Here is a 14597-nt window from a genome sequence, read left to right on the forward strand (position 1 = left end):
CATCTTCCTTTGGTACGAGCTGTCCTATCGCTGAGTGTCTAACGTTGGCGGTTGGTAGACGGGCACTCCGCTGTCGACCAGAGACGGGCGCCCCTTGATGATGTCAGCTGCTTTCTCCGCCATCATAATGGTGGGGGCATTCAGGTTCCCGCTCACGATGCTGGGCATTATGGAGGCGTCGACCACGCGCAGCCCGTCGACGCCCAGCACACGGGTGCTGGGGTCCACCACGGCCATAGGGTCAGACGGAGAGCCCATCTTGCAGGTGCAGGACGGGTGGTAGGCGCTGTCGGCTTTGCGGCGCACAAAGGCATCTATCTCTGCGTCGGACTGGACGGAGGGGCCCGGCTGGACCTCGGCGCCTCGGAACGGGTCGAACGCCTTCTGGGCGAAGATCTCTCTGGAGAGTTTAACGCTTTCCCGGAACTCCCACACGTCCAAGTCTAACGGGAGACAAGAGGGTCAAACCAGTGCAGACACAATCTTTTTTGTTTTAGCCCCTTCACATCTCAGTTTGCTTTTAAATACAACAAGTAGATAAGTAAGGTCAAGCCATTCCTGTCCCGGGCTGACCTAGAAAAGGCTATTCATGCATTCATCAGCTCGAGGACAGACTATTACGCTGGATAAACTTCTAATGGTACAGAACGCAGGAGCACTCGTCATTTCTCTCTCTCCATAAGACTGAGGGGAACAGAGGGGAGCAGAGGTTGTTTTGTCACGGAGTGTGGGATGGATACCCTTGTTTTAAAACTTAGCACTTCACCTCTGAACTGAATGGTTTATGTAACCAGGGTTTAAATCCCCAAGTTTGACCCAGTGTTGTTTTTTCTCACACTCTCTCCAGTCCCTAAATGCACCCTGGCACATGGCACTCCGCCTCACTCCAATTATCCAATCACATCCCACCCAGGCACTAAGCTGCCTTCACTCCTCTCTTCAGTTGTGTAGGACAGAAGCAAAGGGGCAGCAGTTGCAGATCAATCTCCAAACTAACTCACTTGTTTCCACTATTAAAAGGCTAATGCTAATTACCATGCTAACATGCTATCATGGTCTCAAATGACCTGAAATTGTAATTGTATTTTGTGACCATCTTGATGTGATTTGTAATATGCTAATGTTAGCTTAGCATTAGTGCTACCCTTTTAAAATTGAGTGTTTCCCTAAAGTACAGTATTGTTGGTCCATAGAGGCCAGATGCCCTGTCTTGGGTTCAAACTCTCTGGGTGGCGACTAGCGAGCTACAAATGGAGACCAGGAGCCCAAGTCAAGCCCTGTGCCCGTGGTCTGGTAGGACGCAGCCTGGCCCTTTTTCCTCTCCAAACTTCTCGAACTGACGGATCCAAAACTCACCGCAAACATTAATGCGTTCGGACATTTTTCTTTTCTCCAGCGTCTGTAAAACAATACGGACAATTCGCGCTCACGCCTTTGTTTTGCACAAACTGTTGGTTGAGAGGGACCATTGTTTTTTTGGGGGGGTGAGTTAAAGTATTTTGATTTTACTTCAACTTGTTGAGCTGACTTCTGTTGAATCTTATTGACTTGGTTGAATACCGGTACTTCTGCAGTTTTGTAAATATTGTTTATTCCTACTTTCATTTTATTCAATGTATTTTTACTTTAAAATCTACATCACTGTTCCATTGTTTACTTTACTTACCCTCCGGTAGCTGTTCCTATTTACTAACTTCATAACTTCTTTATTAACTTGTATTTACTTAATACTTCCAACAAAAGAGTGTCCATGCGTCATCAGCGTGTTCCTTGACTGTGTGGACTGTGGAGTGGGCCGTTACCAGTGGAGAGGTAGTTGGGCTGCAGGACGGGATGGTCAAGGGGGTTAGCACTCTTCAGTTTCAGATAGCCCACGCTGGTGCTTCTCATGGGGCCCACGTGAACCTAAAACAGGAGCACAGGGTCACAGGCATCGAATACGTGCAAAAAAAAAAACATTAAAGGATGCATTGTTTACGGCCACCAAACTGAAAGTGCAACTTCATCTAGTGCAATTCTTAAAAAGCGGTGAAGGCTTTTGCTTTTATGTGGAAAAAATGCACAAACTCAGCAATAAAATCTGAATAATAGATAGAACCAGGTTTAAATGGTTTGTTTTGTTGACATATCGGACAAAGTGTTTTTCAGAGGGGAATTTTGTATGTCTTTGGTTTTTGAATAAACTAGGCACAGTGAAAAAAGAAAATCAGTAAAAAAATAAATTTAGCCTTGTTTTTTTTATTTCAAGGCTCAATAAATAAAAAATCTTAGGACTGGAAATGCCTGTGGGTGTTTTTCAAATGCAGATGTCATTGCCACAAGGACTTACACTGCGTTCCAAATTATTATGAAAATGACATTTTTCTAAGATTTTCTAAATTGTCAACTCAAATGAGAGTCAGCATAATTTCCAAGTCTTTAACTGGTAGAGGATCATTTAAATGTGGTGGAAAAAAATTCTTAGTGATAACCTAGTGATTTTTCAAAAATAAATATAGTAAAAACCTCAAAATCCACTGTTCCAACTTATTATGCAACTCATCGTTTCAATACATTTTAAAGCTTGTAATTAACTGAAAATGGCCACCAACCATCCACTACTCCATTGATTTGACCATCCAGGGTCACACGGCCTCATCAGTGAACAAGACTGTTTGAAAATGAGTCCTCATGTATTTCTGAGCCACTGCAGCCGTTTCTGTTCATCAGCTTCAATGAACAGTTTATGGGAGGCCGGATAGAAGGTTTATGCACAACTGCAGCCTCTGGAGGGTCCTACACCTTGATGTTCGGGAGACTCCAGAGGCACCAGCAGCTTCAAACACCTGTATGCTGCTTTGTAGCATCTGTTCTCTTAATCTGATGTGTTTGTCTGGCTGAAACCGTCCTCATTGTGTCTTTATCTGCACAAACCCGAGTGTGTCTGAATCATCCACAAATCTCTTATCAGTACGATGATTACACTTAATCTTTCATGAAATATCAAAGGTTTTCATACCTAGACCAAGGCATTCAACTATTTCACGCTTTTCATCAGCAGAAAGATCCTTTTTCTTTACCATATTGCTTGAAAATGATGATCTGCATAATAAAGTGGAACATCCTTTTTCAGTAGTTTTTCCCTTAACTGGGCTTAACCTGAAAACTAATCATCCCAGGCGTCTGAGATTAATGTCAGTGATTCATAGAGCCCCAAGACACGATACCATCCATGAGTTTCATTATAATTTTTTTGTTTTTTTACCTTTTTGACACAAAAATCCAACTTGCATAATAATTTGGAACACAGTGTATATAAATGACTTATACAACTTATTGTGAAAATAATGTCCGGGTGGTGTGAGAGAGAGGAGAGGTCAGTGTCCGGGTGGTGTGAGAGAGAGGAGAGGTCGGTGTCCGGGTGGTGTGAGAGAGGAGAGGTCAGTGTCCGGGTGGTGCGAGAGAGGAGAGGTCAGTGTCCGGGTGGTGTGAGAGAGGAGAGGTCGGTGTCCGGGTGGTGTGAGAGAGGAGAGGTCGGTGTCCGGGTGGTGTGAGAGAGGAGAGGTCGGTGTCCGGGTGGTGTGAGAGAGGAGAGGTCAGTGTCCGGGTGGTGTGAGAGAGGAGAGGTCAGTGTCCGGGTGGTGCGAGAGAGGAGAGGTCAGTGTCCGGGTGGTGTGAGAGAGGAGAGGTCAGTGTCCGGGTGGTGCGAGAGAGGAGAGGTCAGTGTCCGGGTGGTGTGAGAGAGGAGAGGTCAGTGTCCGGGTGGTGTGCGAGAGAGGAGAGGTCGGTGTCCGGGTGGTGTGAGAGAGGAGAGGTCAGTGTCCGGGTGGTGTGAGAGAGGAGAGGTCAGTGTCCGGGTGGTGTGAGAGAGGAGAGGTCAGTGTCCGGGTGGTGTGCGAGAGAGGAGAGGTCGGTGTCCGGGTGGTGCGAGAGAGGAGGGGTCGGTGTCGGCTTTAAAAAAAAAAGATCAGACTAAAATTCTCTGGTACTGTCCGCCCTGGTTTGGCATTACGCCATGGTGACATTTGATTACTCAAGGGCTTTAATGACTTCTCTGGAGCTGGCTTTCCCAGGGCGCGTCCGGATCAAAGAACTTTCCAGAGAATGTGTCCTGCTCACCCTGTAACACTGCCTGTATGACAACATGAGTAACTGCTATTCCATAACATAGTGTTTGATTTGAATACCAGATGCGCTAACACAGGCGTTAGTGAGGAATCAACAAGTATTTCCAGTGAATACGCATTTCCCCCAGAGACGGAAGCTGTCACTGCGCTGTCAATAAAGATAGCAGCGACTGGTGCATTGTTTAATTCTACTCATCAGTCTGTTTTAGATAATGTGGAAAATAGAAAATCGCTAAAACCGGAGCAAGAAACTGCGTTGGTTCCTTGTGAAAGAGGATGATATTAGAATAATAAGGTGTACAATTTGTGTTTTCATTTTTGTATCGTCAAACTTGTGCGGTAAAAACAGTCGAGGCATTATTGACCAAGAAATGAAGATTTAAAGGGAATTTTTTTATACTCACTACTGCCACCTTAGGTCTTACACATAACAGTTTCTATATTAAGTTCGTGCATGACGGCACTTTGGACCAGGAATTATCACCTTTTTTAGTGACAGTGCAGGATTTTAGAGGCAGTTGTGGTGAACAGGTCTGGGCTCATTCTACACATTAGGACATGGCTGGAACATGTAGGGGGAGGAAAATGCTTCATTTTAACATTTATAAACTCAGTATAGTCCCTAATGCTATTGAAATGAAGATAACTGCCATTATCTTCAATCCACTGCGTAACATTTGGATCGTCCTGTTACCAGCAAAATAAAAAAAATAATAAAAATGTTCATAATAACGAGCTCGACACAAAAAATGCTAGTTCTGTAGTCTGTAATCAAAAAATGGATTATGGAAGAGAGCCTAGCTTGTTTGAATCTCATATTTGGCTGCCTTTAGTCAACATCTCCATGGAGACGAGCAGGAGACGTCCCGCTCTCAGATAAGTTAGTCAGGTCGGTGCTGAGTTGGGATTCAGAGTTTGCTCATGGTGACGAGCTGCTCACCTGATAGGCCTCGATCTTGGAGGCTACGCGGCCGTGGTCGATGACCTGAGAGGGCAGGAAGTGGAACTGGATGTCCGGGTGTGTGACGCCGGGGCGACTGCGGATGAAGCCCCCGCTCTCCAGGTGAGCCGTGGCCCCGTAACCTGAGCGCAGCATGGGATCAAAGCATTAGAAGTAAAGAAGTTAAAGGGGCGTGTCATTTTGTCTGCCAGCTTCATCGTGTGCCACAACCATAGCCAACGCATCATGTGTAGTTTTGTGCTTCTAACCAATGGTTACTACTACTATGGTTTAAAAACGTCACTACATATCATTAATGCAACCAATCAGAGACGCGCAATAATGATTCTCCGATGGGCGCTGGGGCGCTTTTATTTTATTTATTTATTTGGATGGGGCCTTTCTGTGGAGTTTGCATGTTCTCCCCGTGTCTGTGTTTCCTCCTAGTTTTTTGTTGGGGTGCCTTGAGATTTATCTATTATAAAAAGCGTACCCCAAAAAGGCTGGGAAACACTAGCATACTTTCTTGCTAATATGGCGCAGGTTTGAGTTAAGTTCATTAAATATGGTCTACAGCTGAAGTGCTTTGATCTGTAATGCCTGGATTTTGTTAACAAAAAACATGTCTGCTTGTAACTGACCGTTCCCACTGATGCCAGCAGAGGGCAGTCAACTTCACCCTAGATGAGGTTACGGCTAACGTAAAGGTGATGGTTTAGGTCAAAGTATAGACCAGCACAGACCCAGGTCATGAGTGTCATTTCCCTACACGGAGAAGTTAGAATTGTAAAATATCAAAAGCAGCTTAATAAGCTATAACATTGTATGATATGTCTACATTAACAAGAGGTCTGTACTTGCACTGATTCGGACTTGTTTCCGAACAGGAGCTGGAATTTCGAGAGAACCCTTTTAGGTTACTTCTCTTCTCTTTTTCTGTGTATGACTTTCGTTGTTTATCCAGTCCGTTAACTCAACACTCCTTAATCAGAGTCTCTCCTGAAAGAATACTTTAGTTGTTTTACCAGTGAACATAGTGAGCCACTCCAGTCCGATCTTGACCATGTGGAAGGGTTTCTGGGCCTTGTAGAGCGTGATGGGCTGAGTGCACTGCTGCTGGACGTACAGCTCCAAATGATCCTGTAAGTTACTGCCGACTCCTGCAGAAAATCACAAAACAAGAGGTTTAGCTTCTAGACGCAAACACACTGGAGTTAGTACCAAGAGGCACGCTTTGAGGAGCACAAACATTTAAGTGTTTGTTCAGAACATTGAATAGAACAAAATGAAAATATTTTCAGCTATGTATCATCTGAAATATAAAATGAAACATCTTCAATATAAGATTCTTTTGTGAAATGTTGATAACATGTTGTCTTTTACCTTTGTTTGCTTCTCAAACAAAGGTATAAGTACAGTTTGATGTTGCATCATCTCAGATAAAATCTTGGTCTTATTGCCAATAAAATAAACAAAATATAAGTGTTTCATTAAGGAAACAAGATGGCTGATGTTGTTGACCTAACTGACTGATATTCAGTAAATTGTAATGTCTTCAAAATTATCTATATTTTTTTCATGAAATTTACACTGTTTAGAGACTTCATCAACATAATGCAGTGTACAAAATGTCACAATCACAGATTAAAGTATAAAGAAAATATATTAATTTAAATTGGTTTTGTTAAAAATGGCTTATTTTCAGTTTTGTACCTGACACATAAAATGATCTTCAATGTACCGTAAATGTTCTCCTAAAATTTGCACTGAAAGTGTAGTTTGACATTTTATCACCTCACAGGGAATCTTGGCATAATAGCCTTAAAATAAAATAAATTGTGAGTTTCTTTCATTGAAGAAACAAGATGGCCGCCATAACTGAAATGACTGATATTCTGTAACTTGTAATGTTTTCAAAATTCTCATGAAATGCATACTGTACGTACTGCCCCAAACCAAATACTGTGTACATAACTTCATCTTCATAGGTAAATGTAGAAATAAATGATATGAAATAGATTTTGTGGCAAAGAGAAAGCAGCACACGCTGCTCACGCTCTCCAACATTTCTCACCGACATTGTTTGTAGGACTGATGTTTGAATGTGTTACTGTGACGGTGTTTTTGAAGGTGGTCGAATAGATCATCTCACATCGCCAACAAGCAGCCTCGGTATGTATTCGCTGCATTACAGAATAGAGTATCAAATGATCACTCTTCAGGTTTAACACAGCATAACAATTTGATCGGAAAACAATAGACGTATTTCAGTGCTGACAAATATTGGACACGTGACTGATGTGCGCGCATACGAGGTGCAGAAACCAGGTGCTTCCAATATCTAATAATAAATCAATCAGTTATTTATATTAGATATAAGTTCTTTACATGCGTTACGCGTGAATGATGACAATAAATGAACTGCTGTCAAGACTCAAAATTGTTCAAAGTATGTAGAAAGCTTGTCACTAGAGGACGCGGCGCTTATTTAAGGAAACTCACTTTAAAGCTGCACTACGCGATGTCTAAAAAACATGTATTTTCCTCGCCGTGTCTGGAGTCGGCAGATCCCAATCGTGGCGCCTTCTCCAATGTCAGCGTGTGACATCACAAATGCTGAAAACTCCCCATAAACACACTCCTAAACCTTGTGGACCTCCTTCTAACATGACTTGAAGCTGCTATAGTTGAAAATGCTGGGTCCACACTCCACAGCTTACTAAACCCTAGTAAATAAGAATGGGACGCCACTTAAGTTCATACAAGAGTCAAATTCTTTTGACTATTAAAATTCTTTTGACTATTCCACACAAGCAATGCCTGGGGGACAGAAGCCAGATGACATTTTCCTTGCGAAAGTTTCAAAGAGCTTCAAATAAACATGACTCATAAACGCAACTGCGCTATTGTTGGTTGTCGTGGTTTTTGTTTCCTATTCCTAGGCCTCAGGGCTGAGAAACATCACAGTGAAAATTGGTCACAAGTTGGTACAGCTCAGATTGTATTTTATATCTTTTATGCTGCAGAACTGTAAGAGATGGAGACTTGGGTTTTTTGTTTTGGAATCTGCTGATTTGAGGCCTTGTCCACATGTAGCGGGTCATCTCACAAAACAAAGATGTTTTCCTACGATTTGGTCTTTCCTACACACTAAACCACAGATGTCTGTCCTTAAAAACTAAGGTTTCTGAAACCGGCCAAAGTGAAGATGTAGGAATACTCTGTTTATGTGAGTGTGGACATAAAAAACCTGCTCTGACGTCACACGTGCGACCTGTGTTTACATCAGAAAAAGCATGGAAACTGTTTTCACAACTGTTCAGGCTCTTTTTGCTAAAGCTCTAGTACTGCTTTACGTCGAAGCTTGCAGGCGAAGCAGTACTTTACACTCGGCTATTTTACGCCAAATAACCGTCCCACATCCGACATGTTTGCCAAAGACGGCCACGGTGGTTTTGGTTCAGACCGGGATGCGCTTGGAGAACTTTGAGATGAAGTCGTCCTCCCGGAGGAAACGCTGAGACAAATGTCACAGTTCTCGCTGCTGCCTTGTTGACGTTTTTTCGTGCAAGGTCAGTCTACAGCAGACCTGGGCAAAGTACGGCCCGCAGGCCACATCCGGCCCGCGAGATGATTCAGTCCGGCCCATAACTTGTAGGGCATAAATTCATAAGCATGTCAAAAAAAAAGTAAGTCTCTAGCTCATTCCTGTGCGGAGTTATGATTTTTTTTTTATTATTACCAGAATGCTCACTCCAGCCACTAGGGGGCAGATTAAATAAGAATAAAAGTAAAGAATTCCACAGGTGTCCAGCAAAGGGCACTGGCATAATAAGATATAAGGATACAAACAACACATTGTGTGACTTGCAAGTGGGATATGGACAGTCTGCCCCTGGGCAGCTGTGGCTACAATAGTAGCTTACTACCACGGAGTGCGGAGTGAATGAATATTGACTACAATGTAGCAGAGACTTGTGACACAGGCTTGTAAAGTGCAATAAGTGTAAGCCTTTTCTATGAGGCTACAGTCCTGCCAGGCTCATCATTATAGATTTATTGAAAAAAAGTCCTCAATGTATTTTCCCAATCAAAACATTTTTTTTATTTTGGAGCTTTTGTTCATGGACCCCGGCGATACACTCCCGATATATTATACTTATATCCCGATATAAGTTTGTGTTATTGTTGGTGCGGCCCTCCAACTCAATTCAGGCTCCTCATGTGGCCCCTTATGAAAATGAACTGCCCACCCCTGGTCTACAGTCATGTGATCAGCGGTCAGTCTGATCAAGAAAGTTCTTCGCAAGCTGTACTATTTATCTGACGTAAGATTGTAAAAATTGTACTTTGTTAAGGTACAGCCCATGTTGTCTCATAATTGGTCTGTAAATCTGTAATGGTGCATTTGGGACCACAGTTTACACAGCTGCCAAAAAACTCATGAATGTGCTGTGCAGAAGCTTGTGGAGAGATTTGAACATGTACTTGACCACACATATACACTGTCCAGCCTCATGTCACGGAGGACGGATTTGTCAATAACCTGCTACGTGTGGACACTCTGAAGAACCTACTAAACATGAATGTCCTGAATAAATCAGCCCTATGTCTCGAAAAAAAGCGCCCCCTGCTGTCACAGTTCAACCCTGACACATTTTACAGTTTCGAAGGATCATACACTCTTAAACATGTGCAAAAAATATTGGCATCGGCCAGTCAACAACCCCAAAAATTGGCATCGGACTTAGACAAACCCTATCGGTCGACCTCTAGTTTAGAATATTGTTTTTTTTTTTTTTTTTAACTAACCGAAAAGCTGGGAGTTAAAAAATAATATATATATTTTTTAAACGAATGTCTCTGTATCATATTTGTTTCTTTTTTTTTTTTAGTCCATCGATCAATTATCTGGATTTTATTTAATTTTTTTGTATTGCAATATCCATTTTTGCTCCAAAGCGCAGTATTGTGAGTACCGGGTAAGTGCTGGACCACGCTGATGCCGTGCTGCCCGAGCTCGTCCGCGTTGCCCACTCCCGACAGCATCAGCAGCTGCGGAGAGTTGATGGACCCTCCGCTCAGAATCACCTCCTTCTCCGCGAACACCTGAGCATAGGACATGTCACGTTTGAGGACTTCTCTAAGATGAGCCTTTATTCACAATGGAGAAATGCACTTGTTACATTCAGCTCTCAAGAAAAAAAAAGAACACTCAGAGTGTGTTCAATAGGCAGGAAATGTGCGGACAATTAAATAGTATATACAGGTATCTTATATACAATGACTGCAAAACTTTAGGGGGCAAAAAGTGTAAACAATCAAAATAAAATACAGACATAATAGACTATAATAAAGATGGCTGTATTGCTGGGTTGCAGGTTCTAGAATGTGATGATGTCATCGGACCCAGCGGGGGGCAGGAGCCACTTTTTCCTATTAACAGCATTACACTTCCACAAGTCGTAGCTCAAAAGAAAATGTATGAATTAGAAAAATGATCATTAATATCAATCACTGGGTCCATGATCTCTCTGTACAAGACCAAAAATTTCCTCAAAAACAAAATAATTTTTCCTCCATACAATAGCATTGGCCTTTAGAACGCTGTGATGTCACCTGCAACCCAGCAATTGGCAGTGCAAGGTGAGAGAGGCCTCCCTAATAAAACGGAAAATTTGTCGAGTCATTATGCAACATTTGGCTGCTAATACTCATCAGAACTTTCCAAACATGACGAGCTGGCAGAAACTCTGCAGTGTGTGGCGTTTACTGTAAAAATATAGTCAGTGTAGTTTAGTCATTATACTTTCATTCATCATCATTATGTCCTCGGGCTAAACAGGACAAAAAAAACCTGAATGACAGAACTAATCCAGGGCTTTCCTCCACAAGTCTGGAGTTGTTTTGTGTTGAGTGTGTCAGTTCCTCGAATCAAGACGGTTTGCCGGTTTGTCAGCAGGAGAATGATGCTGCAGTAAAGGACACTGATGACTGGGATTTTCCACACTCGACAATAAAGCCATATGAACTAAACGGTTCCAGCTAGGGTTGCATGGGAATTTTCAATGGGAATTTTCCATGGGAATGTATGCAGGATAGCTCAAGCTTTGGCCAAGTGTAATTAAGGACTTTGTTAAAAAAAAAAAGTTTTAAATTGAAATTTAATGCCACTATTGCGGGCCCAAGAACATTAATTATTCTTATTTCACTATGACATGTCACTGTTTGGGTGTTTGGGTGAATTCAGACCTAAAGCTACGTACACATCGAACCGCTTGAATCGCGAGGCCGCCTCTATTTGGTCACTTGAAACGCTTGCAATCAGTCGCTCGCGTGTGTTCACTTCTGCTGTGCGATTCTGAAAAACCTCTGCGCTGCTGCTGCTGAGCACAAAGATGTGAATGAAAAATGTTTCCTGATTCCTTGCTTTGTGGACACGTGTGTTTAGACTAACTTACACTAACTGGCAACTGACAGTAACTATGGTAACTGTGGTAACTGACAAAATGCAGATTTTTATGTCTTTGTTTTTTGGCTCATATCTCAGTCATTACTGGAGGAATCCACATGAAACAGCACATACACTGCGTTCCAAATTATTATGCAAATGACATTTTTCTAAGATTTTCTAAATTGTCAACTGAAATGAGAGTCAGCATAATTTTCAAGTCTTTAACTGGTAGAGGATCATTTAAATGTGGTTGAAAAAATCTCCCAGTGATAATAGTATTTTTTTCAAAAATAAATATAGTAAAAATCTCAAAATCCACTGTTCCAAATTATAATGCAACTCATCGTTTCAATACATTTTAAAGCTTGTAATTAACTGAAAATGGTCATTTGTTGAATTTGCAGCATTAGGAGGTCATATTTACTGAAATCAAAAGCTACTTTGATCAAAAAAATATTAACAGGTCAAGTTATATTTTACCATAGAGAATTTTGAAGCTGCTATCACACAACCCTTGTGAGTTTTTGGACAGTTTCTGCTTGGATTTCTTTGCAAGATGTCAGAATAGCCTCCCAGAGCTGCCGTTTGGATGAAAACTGCCTCCCACCCTCATAGAAGTTTTTTTGTTGAGGCTCCAAAGGTTCTCAATAGGGTTGAGGTCAGGGGAGGAGGGGGTCCACATCATGAGTTTCTCTCCTTTTATGCCCATAGCAGCCAGTGATGCAGAGGTTTTCTTTACAGCATGACATGGTGCGTTGTCATGATGAAGATGATTTTGTTAGAGAAACCACGGCTCTTCTTTTTGTAGCATAGAAGACAGTGGTCAGTCAGAAACTCCACATATTTTTCAAAGGTAATTTTATAAAAGGGCCTAAAGGGGCCGACCAGCTCTCTCACCATGATTCTGGCCCAAAACATGACTCCTCTACCTCTTTACTGACGTCACAGCCTTGGGACATTGTGGCCATTCACCAACTATACACTACTCCATTAATTTGACCATCCAGGGTTACACGGCCTCATCAGTGAACAAGACTGTTTGAAAATGAGTCCTCATGTATTTCTGAGCCACTGCAGCCGTTTCTGTTCATCAGCTTCAATGAACAGTTTAGGGGAGGCCCGGATAGAAGGTTTATGCACAACTGCAGCCTCTGGAGGGTCCTACACCTTGGTGTTCGGGAGACTCCAGAGGCACCAGCAGCTTCAAACACCTGTATGTTGCTTTGTGGCATCTGTTCTCTTAATCTGATGTATTTGTCTGGCAGAAACCGTCCTCATTGTGCCTTTATCTGCACAAACCTGTGTGTGCTCTGAATCATCCACAAATCTCTTATCAGTACGATGATTACACTTAATCTTTCATGAAATATCGAAGGTTTTCATACCTAGACTAGGCATTCAACTATTTCATGCTTTTCATCAGCAGAGAAATCCTTTTTCTTTCCCTTATTGCTTAATAAAGAGGAACACCCTTTTTCAGTAGTTTTTCCCTTAACTGGGCTTAACCTGAAAACTAATCATCCCAGGTCTCTGAGATTAATGTCAGTGATTCAAAGAGCCCCGAGACACAATACCATCCATGAGTTTCATTAATTTGTTTATTTTTTTTAACCTTTTTGACAAAAAAATGCAATTTGCATAATAATTTGGAATGCAGTGTATGAACTAATGTCCAATTATTTTCTCAGAAAAACGTCAAAAAGTGGTGACAATATGGGAAAACATGACTGTGATGTTGTCCAATAGAAAGGACTTTCAGACATAAAAATAATATCACAGGTTTGTGAATCCAATCACGATCAAATACTGATGAGGAAAAACATTTGTCAATTTTCGGTTTTTGGATTTCTTCCAAAAACTGCATTTCTCCCATAGAGTTGTATTGACCCTGCCCTCCATCTGACATCATCACATCATCACATTCTAAATCGTGAACGCCACCGATATGATAAACCAGTTGAGAAACACTGATTTAAATGAGTGACTTGGTGACTAACTAACAGTCACAGTGACTCACCTGATAACAAACAAAAGGGCCTTTGCTTTTTCTTCACTGCTTTGTGGGAGTGTTCTTCAGGCCCCAGATCAACATTCCTCTTATCTGAGGCTTCAACTAGGTTTTGAATTCTCCTTTATGATGCTTTTTGACAGTGATTGCCATGTCCCGCACATATTTCTACAATTCTGGCACATTTACCCCAATGTTTTAGTGCCAACCTCCAGTCTCTCCTTTGTTTGTTTGTGCATCAACATTGCCTCAACACTGCCCGAGCATGCATTTCGGAGGAGAGGAATTCTCCTGCTCGGTTATCCTGACTCAGAATCGAGCTCAAGCTCTGGCTATGGTTCCCACTGCTGCTGGCAGGCTGCCCTCACAGGTCAATCTTCCATAACCTAAACCGTTCCCCTTCAAATCTTTTTTCTTGAATCACTAAATTAAAAAAAAATGTAGGGTTTGGTCCGCTTTGAGCATCCATACCCTTTTCTTCTGCCCTCTCTGGGTGTACTCCACTCCCACGGCGCGTCTCCCGTCAAAAAGGATCCTGGTGGTCAGGCAGCGCACCTCGGCCTTCAGGTTAGGCCTCCCCAGGACCGGGCGCAGGTACGCACTGGCTGAGCTCCACCTCTGCCCTGGAGAAAAAACACCACGACAACCAACAATAGCGCAGTTGCGTTTATGAGTCATGTTTATTTGAAGCTCTGAGACTTTCGCAAGGAAAATATCATCCGGCTTCAGTCCCCCATTGCTACTGGTGATTGACCGTTATGTGAGTGAGTCCTAGAGAGGTATGTCCTGTGATTGTTGTACCTTTATGAATGGTCATGTCCATCCAGCCCAGGCCCTCCTGTTGGTACCCGTTCATGTCGTCAGTGAAGGGGTATCCCGCCTGCTGACCCGCTTCTATGAAGGCCTTATGCAGGGGGTGGTCAGTCTTACCCCTGGACACCTTCAGCGGCCCACTGCCTCCTCGGTACCTGTTACATACAAGTGTATGAGATGGACCTTTGCCAAGTTCAGAGTCACTACAAGCCACTGACTGCAACCAGCACCAACTGACTAAATGCACGCAGCACTTTGGGCCTCATTCATGGAACA

The 14597-nt window shown here is 42.5% G+C and overlaps 1 protein-coding gene across 1 annotated transcript in view; it reads right to left on the reverse strand.

Moving 5' to 3' along the window:
- chdh (choline dehydrogenase) overlaps positions 1–14597 on the reverse strand; it is a 27353-nt gene continuing 12756 nt past the window's right edge. Inside the window, exons 4-10 of the mRNA XM_079558027.1 lie at positions 14310–14476; positions 13980–14131; positions 10026–10155; positions 6072–6206; positions 5047–5189; positions 1803–1905; positions 1–443 (exon numbers count right to left, since the gene is read on the reverse strand). Of these exons, the coding sequence (XP_079414153.1) occupies positions 25–443; positions 1803–1905; positions 5047–5189; positions 6072–6206; positions 10026–10155; positions 13980–14131; positions 14310–14476 (1249 nt within the window). The 3' untranslated portion in view covers positions 1–24. The remainder of the gene's footprint in view (positions 444–1802; positions 1906–5046; positions 5190–6071; positions 6207–10025; positions 10156–13979; positions 14132–14309; positions 14477–14597) is intronic.

The sequence above is a fragment of the Gobius niger genome, assembly GCF_951799975.1.
Source record: "Gobius niger genome assembly, chromosome: 6".
Taxonomy (NCBI): Eukaryota; Metazoa; Chordata; class Actinopteri; order Gobiiformes; family Gobiidae; genus Gobius; species Gobius niger.